Raw genomic sequence first — 15,286 nt, forward strand, 5'->3', positions numbered from 1 at the left:
TCTTAATTTAATACATATTCATTCACTGATATTTCATTTTTTCATTCATGTTTTCATATGTTTCTTTAAGCATTAATTTATGTAGTTATTCATGCATTTATATAAATTTTCTGTATTTAGCTATTTATTTAAAAATATATTTATTAAATTGTTTATTTTTGCATTCAAGTTTTGATTTTTGTGCATATATTAATGCTCATATTTGTGGATTTATGAATGTGTTTATTTTCACATTTATTTATGCATGCATCTTTGCATTTATTTAATGTATTAATTTCTTTATGCACATTATTGTACATTTATGTTAATTTACGTTAAATTTACACTTATTTATGCATTTATTTGTGCACATATTTCTACAGTTATTCCTGCATTCTTTTATTCAAGTTTTCGTGTGTTTATGTGTGCATTTATTTATATAGTTTTTCATGCATTTATATTCATTCACGCATTTAATTTATCACTTATTTGTGAATTTATTTATGCAGATATTTCTATCATGCATTTATATTACTTTCTGCATTTAATTAATCACTTCTCTATAAATTTATTTATGCACATATTTTATTTATGCATTCATTTATTAATATTTTCATGTGTTAATTGTTTTAGTTTTCATTTAACTTTTTCTTTTTTGTGCATTTATTCATATATTGTTTCATGCATGTATCTTTGCATTTATTTATGCACATATTTCTATATTTATTCATGCAATCATTTATTTATATTTTCATGTTAGTATTATGTATGCATTAACTTAGGTAGTTATTCAGGCATTTATATAAATTCACATATTTAGTTTATCCCATTTATATTAATTTCTGCATTTAATTTATCACTCACGAATAGATTTATTTAAGCAGATACTTATAGATTTATTCATGCATTCATTTATCCATGTTTTCATGTGTTTATTTCTGCATTTATTTATGTTTTTAATGTGCATTTTAATCATGTGTTTTAGTTTGTTTTGAAGATAATCAAGTTTTTGCATTTAACATTGTTTTAAAAATGATAAAGTCATATAAATATGAAGGGAATTAGGGGGTTTGCATTGATGGTGTTCATACAGCTGAACTGTGTGTTGCAAAAACTGACCTAAAGCCTGTAATGCAATGGATTTGTACACTTTCTATAAAACAGTAAGTGAGGCAGTGTCGTCTTCGGGAGCAGCTCCGCACACACCGAAGCCTCTTCACGTCACTGTTTTGTGTTGTGGTTGTGTTGTTCACAGTTTCCTGGAGCCGAGCAGAAGCCACAGGAAAACTGGGACACCATGATGTCACTTCCTCCAGAGTTCCCGCTAACCAGCTCACTTCTTCCACTCGTCTGTCCTCTCCTGCCCATTTATCCAGTGTTTTGCTTCATTATAGGCTCTTTAAGCAGGGCTGGCACACACTTCAGAGGTGTGTGTGTGTGTGCGTGTGTGCGTGTGTGTGTATGTGTGTGTGTGTGTGTGTGTGTGTGTGTGTGTGTAACTGAGGCCTCCTGCCAACTGGAGCATACACACACATTAAGAAACTGTAATGCTGCTAATGAGTTTGCTGGGGATTAATGCTTTGTCTACACATAAACATCTCGTCATTTATTCTTACCTCTGGAACTTTGATCTGAGCTCGTTTATATTGAGGCTTTTCCTGACATTTTTTTAAAGCTACAATGCAGAATGGGCAGCTTTGTGTACGTTTCTGCCCACTTTAAACAGGAAACTGTGTCATTATAAATGCTGGACCTGTTTTATAGGGCACCTATTATGCAAAACTCACTTTTCTGCAAGGTTTAACCTGAATATCTCCAGCCTCTAATGATCAACATGTATTAATTGTGCTTGTTATAATCACACTTGATGAATGAAACACTTTGATTGACGTTCGCCCCGCCCACTAGTGCCCATCTCTCCATCTCATTAGCATAAACAGTAGCCCTGAGTGAGAAGCAGCCGTCTGTCCATTAACCATTAGAGTGTTTGAGCTGCTGAAGATGATGTCAGCATAGACTAAGAGGATTATAGATGTGGAGTGCATGAAAAAAAACATGCTAATTCATACTAAAAACATTCTGATTCATTCTACAAACATGCGAATGCAAACAAGAAACATGTAACATGCTAATCAATACTAAAAGCCTATTAAGTTATACTAGAAATGTATTAATTAATACTAGAAACATGCTAAGAACATGCTAATTCTTATTAGAGTCTTATTAATCCATAGTAAAACGTGCTACCAACATGCTAAATCATACTAGAAGCATTCTAATTTATTCTAGAAACATACTAATTCAAACTAGAAACATGCTAACAACATGCTAATTAATACTAGAAACATTAAAAAACATGTTAATTCATACTGGAAACATACTAATTCATACTAGAAACATGCTAAGAACATTATAATTCTACTAGTACGATGTTAATTCATTCTAGAAACATTCATTCATACTTAAACATACAAGTCTATTCTAGAAACATACTAATGCATACAAGAAACATGCTAACAACATGCTAACTAATACTAGAAGCATAATACTATAAACAATAATTCATACTAGAAACATGCTAAGAACAGGCTAATTCATACTAGAAACATGCTAATCCATACTAAAACGTGCAACCAACAGGCTAATTCATAATAGAAACATACCAAACACATGATGTCAACATGCTAATTCATACAAGAAAATGCTAATTACATGCTAATTCATACTAGAAACATTATAAAAACATGGTAATTTATACTAGAAACATACTAATCCATACTAAAATGTGCTACCAGCAGGCTAATTCATGATAGAAACATACCCATTCATACTAAAAACATGATGTCAACATGCTAATTCATACTAGAAAATGCTAACAGCATGCTAATTCATACTAGAAACACATTCATTCATGCTAACAACATGCTAATTCATACTAGAAACACATTAATTCATTCTAGAAAACATGTTAATTCATACTAGAAACATGCTAACAACATGTTAATTCATATTAGAATCAAATTCATACTAGAAACATATTAAGTCATTAAAGAAACAAATTAATTAATACTAGAAATATGCTAAAAACATGGTAATTCATATTAGAAACATGCTAAAACATGCTAATTCATACTAGAAACATGCTAAGAACATGCCAATTCATACTAAAAACATTAAGTTATACTAGAAACATGCTAAGAACACTATAATTCAAATAAGAACATATTTATTTAAGCAACATACTAGTTCATACTAGAAACATACTAAAACATGATAATTCACTCTAGCAACATGCTAATTTATACTGGATGCATACTAATTCATTTTAGAGACATGCTAGCAGCATTTAGCGGTGAAGGTGTTGAACTGGAGACTCATAAAACACGTGTAAGAGAATCTCCATTCATCTCCATCCTGAAATAGAAGCGCATCTGTTGGCATTCACGGCATCCCGTGTTTGGCTCCCTGCAGTTGCCGAGCAACACAAACACTGTTATCATCATCATAAATTAGCTCGTGTCAAACTATAATCATCTATAATGAACGAGAGATAAAGTTGTTTAGATTGTCTGTATGCATATTTAATTTATTAATGTGTTATTTATTCATTTTAGCTTGTATCTCAGGCTTGCTGAGAATCAGCTTTGTCATCTCATGCTAGGTTTGTTTTCTTTCCAAATGAGACAAGCAATGCTTTTGATTGTTTTTATCAGCTGTTTGTCTGCACATCTACACATTTTGTCTTGTCCATGTCAACATCCTCATGCAGTATATATGCACAGTTTTTTAGCTTATAAACTTCCAGGCAAAGCTTACTGTGACTTTTTCAATTTCATAAGGTTCATTTTACAGCATCGATGTTGCAATGGAATTACAATACATTCAGTTAAATAGAGCAGTCATTTAGTTGCTCAGGTGTAAAACGAGATCAAAGACTGTGTAACCCAGGGGTCACCAATCTCAGTCCTGGAGGGCCGGTGCCCTGCAGGGTTTAGCTCCAACTTGCCCCAACACACCTGCCTGAGTGTTTCAGGTATACCTAGGAAGACTTTGATTAGCTTGATCAGGTGTGTTTGATTAGGGTTGGAGCAAAAATCTGCAGGACACCGGCCCTCCAGGAACAAGTTTGGTGACCACTGGTGTAACCAATAGCAGTGGATCAGAAGGCGAGCACAGAAACTCCATTGAAGATACTGGAGTATAACAACATGTCATATTTTAAAGACATGGCAGGGGGAATACAGTTTAATGCAGTGCTTCATGTCCAGTCAGAGACCCACTTTATATCGTATATCCATCAGGCAGTGAAGATAACTAACTTTTTTAAGAAATCAGATCTTAAACATGTCAGTTCTAGTATGGAAAGACAGTTCTCCGGAAGCGCCGAGGCAGGCTGACTGAAATTTAAAGTCTGTGTGCTTATACAACATTGAATTTATTGTATTATAATTTATAGTAATAAAAGCAATAATTACTGGATTAATAATTCCATTTGAAACTACATATAATAAGTAATAAATGAATATTTAATAAATAAATATTTAACAATTTAATAATTTTTTTTCATTAAATAAATGCTGCCTTGGTGAACAGAATAATTTTATTTAAAAATGAAAAACATGAAAAAAACTGACCCCAATTTTATATATATATATATTAATTTACCTATTTTTGTAGTACTTCAGTATTGTAATACACTGCATAAAATGCTTTTTTACCAAGAGTTTTTGACTTGTTTCTAGTCTAAACATCTAAAAAGTCTCTAATCAAGAAGCCTTTTATAGACAAGCAAAACATATTGACTTGTTTTTAAAAATAATACATAATTTGATGTAAAATTGTTAAGCTTTTTATGGATTTTTTTTTATTTAAATTGGCTAACTTCTGAAAACAAGATGATAATTTCGTTCATTCATTTTCTTTTCAACTTAGTCCCTTCATTAATCTGAGGTCGCCACAGCAGAACAAACCCTAACCTATCCAGCAGGTTTTTACGCAGCGCATGCTCTTCCAGCCACAAAACATCTCTGGGAAACATCCATTCACACTCAGACACACTCATACACTACAGACAATTTAGCCAATTCCCCTATAGCGCATGTGTTTGGACTGTGGGGGAAACTGGGGCACCCAGAGGAAACCCACATGAACACAAGGAGAACATGCAAACTCCACACAGAAACGCCAACTGACCCAGCCAAGGCTCGAACCAGCGACCTTCTTGCTGTGAAGCGACAGCACTACCTACTGCGTCGCCTGATAAATTCATTCATTTATTTATTTTTCGGCTTAGTCACTTATTTATCAAAGGTCGGCACAGCGGATTGAGCTGTCAACTATTCCAGCATATGTTTTACACAGAGGATGCCCTTCTAGCAGCAACCCAGTACTGGGAAACACCCATAAACTTACATTCACAAACACTCATACACTATAGACAGTTTAGTTGACCAATTCCCCTATAGCGCATGTGTTTGGACTGTGGGGGAAACTGGAGCACCCGGAGGAAACCCACACCAACACAGAGAGAACATGCAAACTCCACACAGAAACACCAACTGACCCAGCCGGGACTCAAACCTGTGATTTTCTTGCTGTGAGGCCACAGTGCAACACCACTGAGCCACCATGCTGGCCAGATATCATTTTTCCTTGTTTTAAAAAATGCTTCTTGATATAAGAATGTTTAGATATTTATAGATACAAGACTAAACATTTGCAGTGCAGCATTTCTGTTGTGTTGTTGCTTGGTGTTCGTTGTAATGTAGTTTCTAAAAATATGATTGCAGTGAATTTGAGAAATGTTCATTCTGTGTGCGTCTGAGCTGGAGTTTCCGAGTGCAGAAGACACTTCTCCTCTGACTGAGATACACAGCCATGTTACATTCCTTTTTCCATTGCGTCAGAAATCTGGAGAGCTGCAGTGCCTGATGGAGGAATGCAGACTTGATCACTCCTTCTGAACACTGTAAATAAATAAGAGTCATAATGCTGTCATCTGTTTGCAGCATATTTACGTTGGGATCTGATGTTTGCATTCGTGAACGACTGAATAAATAAATACATGAGCTTTTCCCCTGACAAGCACCAGAGCTGGTGCTCTTAACTGTGTGCAGAGCCACGTTCAGCATGAAATGTAGGCCAGAGAGTGTCAAACACACACACACACTCACCGGCCACTTTATTAGGTTGTTTTTTATTAGGTTAGTACCATGTTGGACCCCTTTTGCCTTCAGATCTGCCTTAATCCTTCATGGCAGAGATTCAACAAGCTACTGGAAATATTCCTCAGAGATTTTGCTCCATATTGTCATGATAGCATCACACAGTTGCTGCAGATTTGTCGGCTGCACATCCATGATGCCAATCTCCCGTTCCACCACATCCCAAAGCTGCTCTATTGGATTGAGCTCTGGTGACTGTGGAGGCCATTTGAGTACAGTGAACTCATCGTCATGTTCAAGAAACCAGTCTGAGATGATTGAGCTTTATGACATGCTGCGTTATCCTGCTGGAAGTAGCCATCAGAAGATGGAGACACTGTGCTCATAAAGGGATGGACATGGTCAGCAGCAATACTCAGGTAGGCTGTGGCGTTGATGCTCAATTGGTACTAATGGACCCAAAGAAAACCTCCCCCACACCATTACACCACCACCACCAGCCTGAACCGCTGATACAAGGCAGGATGATCCATGCTTTCATGTTGTTGAGGCCAAATTGTGAGCCGAGCATCTGAATGTGTGAGCAGAAATGGAGACTCATCAGAGCAGCAACGTTTCTCCAATCTTCTATTGTCCAGTTTTGGTGAGTCTGTGTGAATTGTAGCCTCAGTTTCCTGTTCTTAGCTGACAGGAGCGGCACCCGGTGTGCTCTTCTGCTGCTGTAGCCCATCCGCCTCAAGGTTGGACGTGTTGTGTGTTCAGAGATGCTCTTCTGCAGAGCTCGGTTGTAACGAGTGCTTATTTGAGTTACTGTTGCCTTTCTATCAGCTGGAACCAGTCTGGCCATTCTCCTCTGACCTCTGGCATCCACAAGCTCACAGAACTGCCGCTTACTGGATATTTCCTCTTTGTCGGAGCATTCTCTGTAAACCCTAGAGATGGTTGTGTGTGTAATTCCTAATAGATCGGCAGTTTCTGAAACAACCCATCAGGCAGCAACAACCATGCCACGTTCAAAGTCTCTTAAATCCCCTTTCTTCCCCATTCTGATGCTCGTTTTGAACTGCAGCAGATCCTCTTGACCATGTCTACAAGCCTAAATGCATTGAGCTGCTGCCATGTCATTGGCTGATTAGAAATTTGCGTTAACAAACAGTTGGACAGGTGTACCTAATAAAGTGGCCGGTAAGTGTAAACACACACACACACACACACACTACAAAAAGCTATTGAACATGTTATTTCTGAAAAAAACAAAACAAAGCCAGAGGTATTGAATCTGTGTTTTTGGAGCAGTTTCTGTTCATTGTTCTCCTTGGTTTGCGCTTGTGTGTGTTTTGCTTGTCTGAAATCTCCTCATGAGCTCATGGTCCAGTGTGGAGATCTAGATGCTCCATCAGATGACCTCAGCGCTCAGACGCTCCACAGGTCAGTGACCCTGGGCAGATTTGGGCAGCTCCTCGTCCTGCAGCTGTCGACCTTTATTTGGGGCGGCCGTTTCTGAACCGCTCCACTTCTCTGGGATCCCACATCACGGCCGTGGCATGCCAGAACTGAGCCGCGTCACGGCTGGAATTACACACGAAGAGCTTGTTTGACAGAGTCCTAACAACCAGCTCTGTCAACACACACACACACACACACACACACACACACACACACACACACACACTCACACACACACACACACACACTCACACACTCACACACACACTCACACTGGTCATTTATAATGATGTACATGCAGCGGCTCCTGCAACATTATCTTGTAGATTATATTATATTATATTGGATGGATGGATGGATGGATGGATGGATGGATGGATGGATGGATGGATGGATGGATGGACAGACGGACAGACGAACGGATGGACAGAGGGAGGGAGGGAGGGACAGACAGACTGATACATGAAAGGATAGATAGATAGATAGATAGATAGATAGATAGATAGATAGATAGATAGATAGATAGATAGATAGATAGATAGATAGATGAGTGGATGGATGGATGGATGGATGGATGGATGGATGGATGGATGGATGGATGGATGGATGGATGGATGGATGGATGGACTGATGGATGGATGGATGGATTGATGGATGGATGGACGGATTGATGGATGGACGGATGGATGGATGGATGGATGGATGGATGGATGGACAGATGGAGGGATGAATGGATGGATGGATGATGGATGGATGGATGGATGGATGGATGGATGGATGGATGGATGGATGGACGGACGGACAGATGGAGGGATGAATGGATGGATGGATGGATGAACGGACAGATGGAGGGATGAATGGATGGATGGATGGATGGACGGATTGATGGATGGATGGATGGATGGATGGACGGACGGACAGATGGAGGGAGGAATGGATGGATGGATGGACGGATTGATGGATGGATGGATGGATGGATGGAGAATGGATGGATGGATGGATGGATGGATGGATGGATGGATGGATGGATGGATGGACGGACCGACAGATGGATGGATGGATGGTTTAATGGATGGATGGATGGATGGATGGATGGATGGATGGATGGATGGATGGACGGATGAGTGGGTGGGTGGACAGACAAACTGGAGAATGGCTTGATGGATGGTTGGATGGATATGTGGACGGACGGACGGACGGACGGACGGACGGACGGACGGACGGGCGGGCGGGCGGGCGGGCGGGCGGGCGGGCGGGCGGGCAGATAGATAGATAGATAGATAGATAGATAGATAGATAGATAGATAGATAGATAGATAGATAGATAGATAGATAGATAGATAGATAGATAGATAGATACCATGCACAAATTAGCAGAATTAGCAAATTAAGTTTGAATGTGAGAAATGAGCATAAATCAGGCTCTCTCACACACACACACACACACACACACACACACACACACACACACACACACACACACACACACAGTGTTTTTTGGAGCTGCATGTGTGTATTGGGAATAATGACACTCAGCAGACATTGTTGTAAATCTGTGTAATATTTTATCAAAGACTAAAATGAAGCTCCTCATCAGAGCTGGTGGGTGGCGTGAAGTCTGGCGTTTGGCAAACACACACAGAGATGGACTGATTTTACATCACGGCGCAGGAATGTGGGATTTATTTCCAGCCTTTTCTTCCCACATCTAAGAATAAAGCAGATCATCCCACCTGAAGGATGTGTTTGCTGTGCACTCATAAATCTGCTTATGTTTGATCACAGATCTCCGCTGGGGAATATGATTGAATAGCAGGCTTTCTCTTCAGGACACAGATGATGTGAACTGTGGATTCTCCAGTGTTTTCAATTGACCTCCTCAAAACCTGCATTTAGTTCAGCTTTCATTTCAAATGTAGAAGGTCGCTGGTTTGAGTCCCGGTTGGGTCAGTGTGTGTTTCTGTGTGGAGTTTGCATGTTCTCCCCATGTTGGCGTGGGTTTCCTCCAGGTGCTCCAGTTTCCCCCACAGTCCAAACACATGCGCTATAGGGGAACTGATGAACTCAATTGGCCTTAGTGTATGTGTAGTGTGTGGCTGGAAGGGCATCCGCTGTGTAAAACATATGCTGGAATAGTTGGCGGTTCATTCCGCTGTGGTGACCCCCTGATGAATAAGGGAGTCATCCAAAGGGAAAATGAATAAATGAAATGAATAATATAGTACCAATACATTTACATTTTTGAAAAGTCCCGAAAGCTCAAATAATTTAGATAAATGAATGAATGAATGAATGAATGAATGAATGAACGAATTAATAAACAAACAAATTAACAAATGAATGAACACATGAATGAACGAACAAACAAACGAATGAATGGGCGAACAATTAAACAAATAAATGAATGAATGAATGAATAAATCAACGAATGAATGAATGAATGAATGAATGAATGAATGAATGAATGAATGAATGATCCTTTAGTACTGTGTCTGTCTCTAAGTATCTTTCTTTAATGCCACTCATGTTTTCTGTGTCTCATACTAAAGAGACAACAGCCAGAATGCACTGAGCTTTCCATTCTGAACACAATCACACACACACACACACACACACACACACACACACACACACACACACACACACACACACACACACCAGCAGTTGCCAGGGAGACTGTGTGACGTCAGTCTACTGCCATCTAGTGCATGTTACGGGAACTACTATCAGTTCTGCAAAGACAAAAAAAAACACAAATTCACGTGACAATTTTTATTATTGTCTTCTGTTGCTGGGCAGCATGTTTCCTGTGTGTGTGTGTGTGTGTGTGTGTGTGTGTGTGTGTGTGTGTGTGTGTGTGTGTGTGTGTGTGTGTGTGTGTCTGAATTAGCACCTGTGTTCCCTCAAGTCTGCACACATTCAGGCAATTATCATATTTCTCGTTTTTAGAAGTGTGGATGAGTTTTTAATTGCGTGCAGAAGAAGTGTATGTGTGTTGGTGTGTGTGTGTCTGTGTGTGTGTCTATAGGGGACTTCCTGGCAGTCATCCAGCACAGTGTCGTTGTCTCTGCATTAAAGATGTAGTATAAAAGTCCCTGAACTACTCAACACGGTCAAAAATAGCAGCCTCAGTCACACACCTATTTACAGCACTGCAGTCACACACACACAAACACACACACACACACACACACACACAGGAAAACGTGCAGAATGGTCAGCGAAAACCCCCTCAATTAAAGTTGGTACATGAACCCGTCGGGTCCTAATTTGCTGTCTCCAGTTTCACGGATCTGCAACCTGCGCAACCTTGAGAAATGTCACTGCACCACTGTAGGAAACAAACAACACTTAAAGGGCCAGCGCAGACAAAAACACATCTACTGTCATCTTTACTTGTAGGTGCAACACAGAAGGAGATATTTCAAAGAATGTCCTTAAAGAAATAAATTTGGGACAATGTGACTTTAATTGTATAAACTATAAAAAGCGATTAGTTGACTTTACTGAAAAAAGTGAGTTAACCAGTTGCCATATAAATGTTACCATAGCAACTATAGAACTAGCAGATCAAACTAATTACTACATTTGTGTTAACAAAGCGACTGTAGAATTAGCGGAACAAACCGATTACTACAGTTGTGTCACCATAGCGACTGTAAAATTAGTAGAAAAAATCAATACTATATTTGTGTTACCATAGCGACTGTAGAATTAGTAAAACAAATCGATTGCTATAGTTGTGTTACCATAGCAACTGTAGAATTAGTAAAACAAATCGATTGCTATAGTTGTGTTACCATAGCGACTGTAGAATTTCCAAAACAAATCGATTACTATAGTTATGTTACTATAGCGACTGTAGAATTTCTAGAACAAATTGATTGCAATAGATGTGTTACCATAGCGAATGTAGAATTTCCAGAATAAATCGATTACTATTATTGTGTTACCATAGCGACTGCAGAATTTCCGAAACAAAACGATTACTATAGTTGTGTTACCATAGCAACTGTAGAATTTCCAGAACATATTGATTGCTATAGTTGTGTTACCATAGCAAATGTAGAATTTCCAGAATAAATCGATTACTATTATTGTGTTACCATAGCGACTGCAGAATTTCCGAAACAAAACGATTACTATAGTTGTGTTACCATAGCAACTGTAGAATTTCCAGAACATATTGATTGCTATAGTTGTGTTACCATAGCAAATGTAGAATTTCCAGAATAAATCGATTACTATTATTGTGTTACCATAGCAAGTGTAGAATTTCCAAAACAAATCGATTACTATAGTCATGTTACCATAGCAACTGTAGAATTTACAGAATAAATCGATTACTATTATTGTGTTACCATAGCGACTGCAGAATTTCCGAAACAATTTGATTACTATAGTTGTGCTACCATAGCGAATGTAGAATTTGCAGATCAAATCAATTACAGTAGTTTCGTTACCATAGCGACTGTAGAATTTCCAGAACAAATCAATTACTACAGTGGCTGTGTTAACATAGCAACTACAGAATCACCACAATTCAATTAATTCAGGCACTTTACCATCTATCTTTGTCTTAGTAACACAGTATCGTAGCAATGTGTTTACTTCTGCCCTCCAACCTCAAGTTTTCCAGAAGAGACTTCAGAAACACCTCCCCTATCTCTGCCATCTTGGCCTTCGGTCCATCATGATGTCAGTATTGTAATGTAATGATTGAACCAGTGACATCAGCCATGATTAACGCTGTTTGATTCAGGGACGCGTTGTTTTTTCATGCGCTCACAGTGAGTCAACACGGACTTCCCATGGACTTCCCTGTGACAGGACACACAGATCATGCGTGTGATAATGTGCCCATTACATAAGCAATGATGATGCCTATAGTAAGCAGAGTGCAACTACAGCTTCTTTGTTGCCTATACACACACACACACACACACACACAAAGAGAGAGAGAGTGAAAGAGAGAGTGAAACAATGATGTTAATTATGGAGCATTTCCTTCTACACTGTAAACATCACCACAACATTAGATCCTCATGCTTCTCCAGTTTCCAGATAATTACACCAGATTTTACATCTCTAAAACTAAGAGAAAGATTGAGGCATATCCTGGGGGGAACGCCAGTCTGATTCTGATATCAACAGCAGCTAAATATGCAGTTTTTGTCTTGTTTCTGGTCCAAATATTTACAAGTTCTGAAATCAAGAGGCATTTTCCAGACAAGCAAACAATAAAGTCTTGTTTTCATAAATAATATGTCAAAGTAAGGTGAGTTTTGAGAGATTTGTTTTGAGTTAAGGTGATTGTAGATGAGTGGGTGATCATAAGATGAGGTGAAATAAGATGAGTTGAGTTTAATTGAGTTTAGATGAGATAAGACTACTTGAGTTTAATTGAGTGTAAATTAGATGAGCTGAGATAAGATAAGATTAGTTTATTTTAATTAGGTTGAGTTGAGTTAGGATAAATGCAGATGAGTGGGTGAGAGTATTGTATCATGAGATAGGATGAGCTAAGATGAGTTAAGTTTGATTAAGTTTAAATTAGCTGAGCTGAGCTGAGTTAAGATTAGATTAGATTAGTTGATTTGAATTGAGTTGAGTTGTATTGAGTTAAGATGAGTGGATGAGAGTTCCTTGTTATGAGATTAGTTGAGTTGAGTTTGAGTTAAGTTGTAAGTTAAGTTAAGATGAGTGTAGATGAGTGGGATGAGCTATATCTCATATCATGAGCTATATGAGTTGAGTTTAAAAAAGTTTAAATTATTTGAGTTGAGATTAGATCAGATTAGATTAGATTTGATTAGATTAGATTAGATTAGATTAGATTAGTTGATTTTAATTGGGCTGAGTTGTATTGCGTTAAAAGGAGTGGATGAGATGAGATGAGATACGTTGAGTTGAGTTTAATTGAGATAAAAATAAAATTATTTGAGTTTAAATGAACTAAATTGTTAGATTAGATTAGTTGATTTTAATTTATTTGAGTTGAGGTGAGGTGAGCTAAGATGAGTGGATGAGAGTCCACTATCATGAGATAAGATGAGCTTAGATAAATTGAGTTTAATTGAGTTGAGATGAGATTAGATTATTTGAGTTTAATTGAGTTTAAATTAGTTGAGTAGAATTATACTGAGTCAAGATGAGTGTAGATGAGTGGAGAAGAGTCCACTATTATGAGATAAAATGAGCTTAGATGAGATGAGTTTAATTAAGTTTAATTTAGTTGAGTTTAGTTGAGATGAGATGAGAGAGATAAGATTAGATAAGATAAGATAAGTTGAGTTGATTGTAATTGTGTTGTATTGAGTTGAGTTAGGCCGTACTCACACTATGTACAGTTGCCTTGAACCGGGCCAAAGCACGCTTGTTCCCCCTCTTGTCTCCCCCGACGGCCCGCCCCCACATAACATTTGGGCTTGGGCACGCTTACATCATCAATGATGCGCTGGTCAGAAGCGCTCTCGCTCAGCACAGTGGAGATTTCTATAGTTATGTCGTTTGACATGCAGTGACTCACATTCAAATATTTTGCCGAACAGATCAGCCATCATTGACGATCAAAAACAATCATAAAGTCCTGCTGCTGCAGGAGTTAGGAGGTCTGCTGAAGGTGCAGCTGTGGTGCAGTGAGGGGTTTGCGTCTTTAATAATCTATGACAGTTTGCGTTCACTAAACAGTAAGAATGGTTAATAAACACATATCAAACAGTCCCTTAAAAGTCACGTCTTGCTTTCAGTTTCTGGCTTTGGCGTGTTTTGCACCCACACGAACATACCAAAAAGCCCAAGTGAACCGATTCAGAGCACTCACACTTCTCAAGCGATCCGGGAAATGGGCCTGGGCACGGTTCAGATAGCATAGTGTGAGTGCGCCCTTGAAATGAGTGCAGATGAGCGGATGAGAGACCACTATCATAACATGAGATGAGATAAGATGAGTTTTATTGAGTTGAGTTGAGATAAGCTGAGAAGAGTTTAATTTAGTTGACTCTAAATTAGGTGAGTTGAATCAAAGACTATAGAATACACAAGACATGTCACCCGTATACTTTTACATGGGGAAAAGTGTAACTGTCAACATGGTGAATGAAGCCCCGCCTTCTAGTACAGGAGCCAATCAGCGATCGCTATTGAATGGCAATTCTCAGGGGAAGGGGCTCGGACCAGACGTGAGTTCCTGCAGATTTTGTGTGACGAACATGTAGAAATACAATTAAAAAGACAGCTGTTGTTTAATTTTATTGCTGATGTGTAATATGTAATGTAATCTTTAACTTGGCTAACAGTTTTGGAGAATTTGATGTTTCCCCATTCAAACATAATGCCCGAGAGGCGTTGAGTTAATAAGACATGAGAGGAGTTGACTGGAGACTGAGTTAGTTTGAGTTGAACAGAATTGAGGTAAAGTTTAATTTAGTTGAATTTTAATTGAATTCAATTAATTTGAGTTGAGTTGAATTTAATTGAAATTAATGGAATTAAACTGAACTGAACTGAGAGAAAGAGAGAGAGAGACCGGCACGCTGCTGTCCGGCAGGCGGTTCTGGCCCCATCAGTGTCCGCATACTTGTGTGATGAGTCAGGAATGTGGTTGCATGCTTTACACATGAGCTATTACTGCACACACACACACACACACACACAGCACAGACCAGAAGAGCTCATTCAGAGGCGGGGAGGCGGGA

The 15,286-nt window shown here is 38.5% G+C and overlaps 1 protein-coding gene and 2 long non-coding RNA genes across 3 annotated transcripts; 1 reads left to right on the forward strand and 2 right to left on the reverse strand.

Moving 5' to 3' along the window:
• Positions 1 to 2,041: 2,041 nt before the first annotated feature.
• On the reverse strand, positions 2,042 to 2,874 carry LOC147839842 (uncharacterized). The gene is made up of 2 exons (XR_015515456.1): positions 2,738 to 2,874; positions 2,042 to 2,513 (listed from the first exon to the last, which is right to left on the reverse strand). It is a non-coding gene; the product is annotated as an uncharacterized LOC147839842 (long non-coding RNA).
• Positions 2,875 to 4,852: 1,978 nt separating this feature from the next.
• On the reverse strand, positions 4,853 to 8,953 carry LOC147839843 (uncharacterized; the record flags this gene model as incomplete). Its single annotated transcript, XM_087292732.1, has 2 exons — positions 4,853 to 5,044; positions 5,404 to 8,953. A coding segment is annotated over one exon (1,032 nt), but the record flags the coding sequence as incomplete, so codon positions are not given.
• A 1,395-nt stretch (positions 8,954 to 10,348) lies between these two features.
• LOC147839844 (uncharacterized) lies at positions 10,349 to 12,305 on the forward strand. The gene is made up of 2 exons (XR_015515455.1): positions 10,349 to 11,586; positions 11,738 to 12,305. It is a non-coding gene; the product is annotated as an uncharacterized LOC147839844 (long non-coding RNA).
• Positions 12,306 to 15,286: the final 2,981 nt, after the last annotated feature.

The sequence above is a fragment of the Danio rerio genome, chromosome 18, assembly GCF_052040795.2.
Source record: "Danio rerio strain M-AB ecotype USA chromosome 18, GRCz13ab, whole genome shotgun sequence".
In the NCBI taxonomy this organism is placed as follows: Eukaryota; Metazoa; Chordata; class Actinopteri; order Cypriniformes; family Danionidae; genus Danio; species Danio rerio.